This window comes from Trachymyrmex septentrionalis, unplaced genomic scaffold, assembly GCF_001594115.1.
Source record: "Trachymyrmex septentrionalis isolate Tsep2-gDNA-1 unplaced genomic scaffold, Tsep1.0 scaffold13, whole genome shotgun sequence".
Lineage (NCBI taxonomy): Eukaryota > Metazoa > Arthropoda > Insecta > Hymenoptera > Formicidae > Trachymyrmex > Trachymyrmex septentrionalis.
Genome location: NW_017304438.1, coordinates 1,817,282 through 1,824,384, shown reverse-complemented (window position 1 = coordinate 1,824,384; position 7,103 = coordinate 1,817,282). Strand labels below are relative to the sequence as shown.

At 28.0% G+C, this 7,103-nt stretch overlaps 2 protein-coding genes across 3 annotated transcripts in view; both read right to left on the bottom strand.

Annotated features, from left to right (window-relative positions):
- The window catches only part of LOC108756659, a 6,266-nt gene extending 4,781 nt beyond the window's left edge, over positions 1–1,485 (bottom strand). The window contains exons 1-4 of the mRNA XM_018500649.1: positions 1,199–1,485; positions 955–1,077; positions 765–855; positions 430–569 (exon numbers count right to left, since the gene is read on the bottom strand). Of these exons, the coding sequence (XP_018356151.1) occupies positions 430–569; positions 765–855; positions 955–1,077; positions 1,199–1,458 (614 nt within the window). The 5' untranslated portion in view covers positions 1,459–1,485. The remainder of the gene's footprint in view (positions 1–429; positions 570–764; positions 856–954; positions 1,078–1,198) is intronic.
- Positions 1,486–4,766: 3,281 nt separating this feature from the next.
- Positions 4,767–7,103, bottom strand: part of LOC108756878 (odorant receptor 22c-like) — a 3,313-nt gene continuing 976 nt past the window's right edge. Inside the window, exons 4-6 of one of the 2 annotated variants that reach the window (XM_018501021.1) lie at positions 6,763–6,902; positions 4,901–5,033; positions 4,767–4,817 (exon numbers count right to left, since the gene is read on the bottom strand). In XM_018501021.1, the coding sequence (XP_018356523.1) occupies positions 4,767–4,817; positions 4,901–5,033; positions 6,763–6,902 (324 nt within the window). The other variant, XM_018501020.1, reaches the window with a different exon arrangement.

Below are 7,103 nucleotides of genomic sequence, written 5' to 3'. Positions count from 1 at the left end.
CCCCCCCCCCCCACCCGAATTGACTTTCACCCTACCTCCTCCCTGCTTTAAACAGTGAAATTTTTCGCATTAAAAACAAATTTTCTGTTAAAGCAGTGAACTTGTGTTTGTGTGGAAAATCGCGCGCCACAAAATGGGAGAGGTGGAGTGTAGTAGGTGGATGTAGTTTATAACAGTTTCTGATGTTATATAGCCAAAATAGAACGTTATTTTTTCAAACTTTTTTTGTTAATAACTTTTTAATGAAGGACAAGCGACGGCTTGTTGGAGGTTACTCAGGATCATGATTTTAACAATATATGTATGTCAAGATCAAGGTCATTGGAGCTTGATCCTCTAATCGATATTTTTACCAAAAAAAAGGAATAAATAAAAAAAATAAGGAAACTAATTATGAAGGAATCGATTAAAATTAACATGCACACTTACATAGATTTATATGGAAGGATACTGTAATCAAGTAAAAATTGAGCTTGCCAAAAATGAAGAAACAAATGAAGGAATTGTGCAAGATACATAGTTATTGGCCCAGCGATGTCCCTTGCGCTTTTATCTAAATTCATTAACACCTAAAATACCCATTTAACTTATTTTCGTATTTATTTCGGATGTAGCATTGATGAAATTTGCAGCGATTATGAGGATATTACTAAAGATTATTTTTCCATAATGTTAAAAAATGTAACAAATCCTCGTATATTCTAAAATTATTAGTACTATAAAAAAGAAAGATGATACGTACTTGTATATCAGTTGATACGTACTTGTATACCAGTTAAACTTCCAATGATCATATTTAAGTTAAGATTAATTAGAAATATTTTCGTAAATAATGATTCGATATGTTCAGCAAATCTGTGAAATCAGGACATTACACAATTACATATGAATTAATATATAGGTATATGTATAAATATCAACGATAGAACGTTATACAGTATATTTTTAACATACTCTATCACAAGAGGATGTCTACGTAAACAATGTAAAGTTTTACTGTAATTGTTGTCCTGTATCTTAGCTCGTTTTGTGTAAAAAATATCCTCATTATTTTTGCCAATGTTCTCCAGTGTGTTTCTGTAATGTAAGAGATATCATTGCTTTTGGCAAATCGAGATTTTGAAATTATGAATCACTGAAAAAATTGATTGTAATTCAAGAAAAGTCTCTATCTTTTCATGATTAACAGAGACTTTACCCAATAATTGAGAACATTGCACAAGCATGCTGAATTAAACTATAATACAAGCCATCAACCGCGACTGTGGCGAACGTGTGAGCGAATACGGCAATATAACTATGCAGTGTTATCAGATATATATATTGATTGAATTTCTCGCCGTATTCAAGACGAAATGGTAATTTCGGTACAGAAGATTTTGTCACATTGATGATATCATTCGCCATCAGAGTCAGCGTGATTGGTTTAAGTACGAAAAGACACCCCGTCATATGCATAAAAACTAGAGAAAATGGTAATCTTAGCAAGATCTCTTTAGATTATTTTATTAATATATACAAAATACAAAGATCAATTTTCTTGATAAGTATACTCTTTAAGCAATTTTTTAAAGAAGCAATAAAATAATTTTTCGTAAAATCGCGAAGGATCCTATATACGATTCAAAATATACGCAAGTTATTATAACACCTGCATTGTACATACTTGCATAAAATGCTGCTAGATATTGCCCATATCTTGTATGCCGTTGCAGAATAATCCTTTCTGTATCTGTATTTACTGATAGCCAATCCTTTCGTATTATGTTAAGACAAATCTTTACCTAAACACATGCTGCCGTATTTCTTGCTAATGTAACATTTTTTCATATAAAAGTCAAGTGTTAATGCAAGTTTGAAAATTCATCACTTACTTTCTTGCTATTTAACATTATAATCAATAGTTTAGAGCTGAATGTTATACTGATAATTAGAGGTGGCAGGCATTCGAACACGTCATCGAGAGTTATCAAGCCGATTATTAAGTAAAGTGCCTATTGGAATCAGTATAAAGTAAAACGTACAATGGCGAAATTGATAATTTGTTGTATTTTTAGAATTTATAATGGAATTATATAAGATAAATACAAATAGAGAACAAACAAGAATATAAAAGCGCTCGAAATTTACACAGCAAAACAATTAAATTATCAACGACCAAATAAAAAAAACGAGCAATATAAGGTGTTTTGTTAAAATATTTAATATTAATTTAACATATCAATATAAGAAGAATATCAATATATAAAATATAAATGAATATAGGTGTTTCGGCTACACAGAGTCTTCTTCAGTATAACTAAATGAACACATTTCTTCTGCTTAATAACTATTTCAAATCAAAGAAAATTCCATGTTAATTTATTGATGATATCGTTTTTACACCATCATGTAAGTAATCGTTTTATAGTTTTTTTAAAATCAGAAATTTCTACGAATTTATATATTTTTTTAATTTAGATAAATTAATCGTGAAATTATTCTTACATTATGGGACTAACGTAATTCTCGCCATTAAACGAGTAATTTGTTTTGCATGTTTAATTATGGACATCTTTGGAAGAATTGACATTGATTCACCATCAATTATCATCAATAAATTGACATGGAATTTTATTTTATTTGAAATAGTTGTTAAGCGGAAGAGATATGTTTACTTAGTTATACTGAAGAAAGCTCTGTGAAGCCGAAACGTCCATATTCATTTATTTATATTTTATATATTGAGAGAGATATTCTTATATTAATATGTTAAATTAATATTAAATATTTTAACAAAACACCTTATATTGCTCGTTTATTTGGTTCTTGATAATTTAACAAATAAAGATATATATATAATGATTCTATAATGTGTTCTCGATAGAAAAAAAAAATTATACATCACATATTTATTGTAACTTCATACATTCATTAATTTACAATTACATTTGAGTACATCAAAATTTTGTTTTATGTATCTTTTTCTGATTAAAGTTATTCGTATGTATTTTAAATATTTAATGAAATTTAACATGCGTGTGTGCGCGTGCACAGTTGATTAATAGATTCATTAGATAATTGCATTCGATATATTTCTGATCACTTAAGAAAAAAATGTATATTCGATCAATAAGTTTGCAGCACAATAAATAAATTCTTTTTTTAAAATAACTTTTGAATATATATACCTGAGGTATCGCAATACTAGAACACAATACAAACAACAGCACGAAGCAAATACATCTGTCGCGAAGATTATAATATGGCCATAATCCTGAAATAGTCAGATATAATCTAAGAACAGCGTAACGTCGGTTTTGCTCAACGTCTTTCTTGTCGAACATTTTTCGAAATAAGATGATTGCGGACTATATCGACTATTCTATGTGAATGTCAACATTCAAAGTTCAATTTTCAATAAATTGCGGAAGATTGCATATTGATTTCTTTCATCTTCTATTCAGCAACATTATTGTAATTGCGCTGAGAAATAAGCGGACGATTAACTATTATGTTTCAATCATTTCTCTTTTACATTTTTAAAGCTGTTGCTTATCATTTCTCTTTGAAGGGACACTTTCTTGTAATTTTATTACGTATCTTATGTTTCACGTATCTCATTTCCTCTTGGAAAACTTTACCTCCCTCTTAGAACTTTATACTGCTTAAGAGAAAGCTGTATATTCCCTTTTTAGAGGAAATAAATAGCAGAAATGACAAACGTCGTGAAAATATAATACATTATTATAATTTAATCACAAATTTTTCCAAATTGTGTCTTCATTCTTTTACACTGTTAATTAGAAAGGTAAGTTTTTCGGAATGTTCGATCGGTTGATTACATATGTAATTTATGTCGATAAAAAATTAACTTACATACTTATGTAAAGTTACACGAGTTCAAAAAGTTTTTAGAAAAGAGCGGATTTACACACACGCACACACACATTATATATTCATACGTAAGTCCGCTCTTTTCTAAAAATTTGTATATGCATTTATATACATGTGTGTATGTGCGTGCGTGCGTGCGTGCGTGCGTGCGTGCGTGCGTGCGTGTGCGTGCGTGTGTGTGTGTGCGCGCGCGCGCGTATGTGTGTATATGATAGGTAAAATGGATAATTTTTTAAAAATAAATTATATATATATATATATATATATATATTTAATAAAAATATTAAAGTACGATTATTAAAATTATTAAAAAATTGATATTGTAGTTTATGTAAATATTGAATATTTCAAATCAATATATGTCAAAGTGTAAAAGCTTTGTATACTATTGATTTTTCAATATCTCTCTGACTGAATACTTCTAAGTACATAATAATAAGAGAAACCATATTATTACAAAAGAATTATTTTATTAAGCAAAATGAAAGTTATCGTCATATCTTTTTAACTCTTCCACTTAAAAAAAAAATGTAAAATATACTCTCCTTGAAACCATTTCACTTTTCTTCGAAACATTTTTTCGTATTATAAAAAATAAGTGAGATTTAAATTTAAATGGATCATGCTGTACATAGTAAACTTCTAGACATTATGAAAGATTGCAGTGCATCTGTATGGAGTGAAACATGATGCTATTTATTGTGAAGAAATGTATGTATACACTTATATTTACATATAATATCTATATTTCGATTGTCATAAAATTGAAAAAAAAATATAGAAAATTATAAAGGAGAAAAGAAAAATATGTATAATACGTACAATTTTTATTGTATTAAAGATATGTATTTCAACTTAGACATTTTTGAATAAATTAATGCATCAAATCATCACTGGAGAGAACGAAACATAGTGAGATAAGATAGAGACGTTTTTACAACCTTTAAGAAATAAAAAAATCCCTCGGTAAGCTAGAATTGTAACAATATAATTTATAAAGATAACAATACCATTTTATATTTACCGTAGCGAAGCTTTCAATAGATAAAATCACTATTTTACCGGCTGTGATTTTACATGGTGACGTTGTTCTGTTCATAATTAAGAGAAGAAGTTTCTGACATCTGCGCGAAGCATCATACCAATTCGCCCTGCAGCTATTATTTAAGATAAGATAAATATAAATTAAAATATTTTATAAATATAAATTAAAATATAAATGTAAATTTAAAAGATAAATAAACTATATTGATAATAAATCGTCTGGGTTTTTATCTTGATATTCAACACAGAAAGCTGCAATCTATCTTTTGATTCGCATTGTATATATTACATATATTATAATAAAGGAATTACAATTATATCAGAATTAAAATAATTGTAAGTGTGCGATTATTTGTAAATATTATAATTCTCTAAAAATATTTAAAAAATCATTCGTTTCGATACAAGCTTTTCTCGGTTTTTTTGAATTGTTTAGAAAAAAGAAAAAAATCTCAAACTAAAGAATCGAACATATTGAATATTCGATCTGTTTGAATAGTTTGAAGTATAAAAAAGTGAATGTTTATTTTGAATACTTCGGATAATTCAAGTTTAAGTAGTGATCGGTTAGAATTGTCAATTTAGTTATGTCTTAAAGTTTGGACAGTTTAAACTGTAAAGAAATGTAATGTACCTTGGGAAGAGCAGTTTTTCACAAAAAAAATTTTTTCTTTTTTAGATGGTTGCTTAGTAAAGTGTTGAAAATTTGGGATGTCTCATCAGGGCTTACCCAAAATCTGCACAATTTAGATAAAAATATTTCTGAATGTTTTAGCTGTACAGTTAAAAATAACAGTCAATCAGTCAAAATAAGTTGATATTAGTCAATATCATTAAAAAAATTTTGATGGTATTAGCCCATGAATATATGCTCTGAAAGCAACTGTAAAAAAACAAAATAACAAATAATTTGGCTTGATTTTATGCATCAAAATAACAATATTTTTCTGTTTTTTAGGTCAACAACTTTTAAACAAATGAGTGAATTCAAATAAATTTTTGCATGAATATTTATTATTGTTTAATGTGCAGAATTCGACTGAACAATCTTTTCGTGGTACACATCATGGTACGTAAATATCGGCGGTATTGTGTGCTGAAAATTTAGAGAAAAAGAGTTTTCCTAATTTTTTTGAGCAGTGTAAATTAAGAATTACATCTTTATCAAACGAAAACAAGGTGAGAATATGTTTACTTTTCGATGTTAAATTTGTATGCAAGTTTATACATGTAAATGTAAGTATCTTTCCAGAATGGCCATTGATCTATTACTTTTTGTTATCATTACAAATGTAATGCTTTGAACTATTATAATCTCATTTTTTAGAAAAGTCTATGGTGATATTTGTGATCAGTTAGTCAAAGAAGCGTTTTCAATTCTTAACTATTTACTAATTATAAGTTATACATTAAAAGTTACATTTTTAACATTTTTTCTCCCTCATTTCATCGGTAATCTATCCTAGAATTTTATATACGTCAAGTTTAATATTTTAGCTTTATTACATTAATTACATAAAAAAATTAGACATTTCTATGATAACTCGGTTTAATAATAAGAATCACTTCAAAATTATATAAACCTTTAAAAATGTCTTTACTGTCCGCGTACTGTCCAAACTTCAGACATAATTAATTGACATTCTTACCGATCATTGCTTGAACACGAACTGATCGAATTGTTCGAACTATTTGACAATTTTGATCTTAAGATTCGAACTGTCCGAACTGTTCAATTATCTGACGTTTCCAAGCTCTAGAAAAAAATCAGAAAAAAATCAGAAAATGACGTAATCAAATTATAAAGGAATTAATTATAAAGGAATAAATTTGCACTCTTACATAGATTCATATGGAAGGACGCTGTAGTCAAGTAAAAATTGAGCCTGCCAGAAATGAAGAAACAAATGAAGGAATTGTGCCAAATAGATTGTTATAGGCCCAGCGGTGTCTTTTGGGCTCTTTTCTAAATTCATTAACACCTAAAATGCACATTCAACTTACTTTCGTATTTATTTTGACAATCGCAAAATTTGCCGGGATTTTGAAGATATGGTTAGTAAAGATTTTTTTTTTTATAATATTGTTAAAACATAACAAATCCAAATTTGTGTCCCGTTTGCATATACGCTTTTTTTTTTGCTAAATTCTTCCTTCTATAGTATAAGAAAAATTGCGTAATA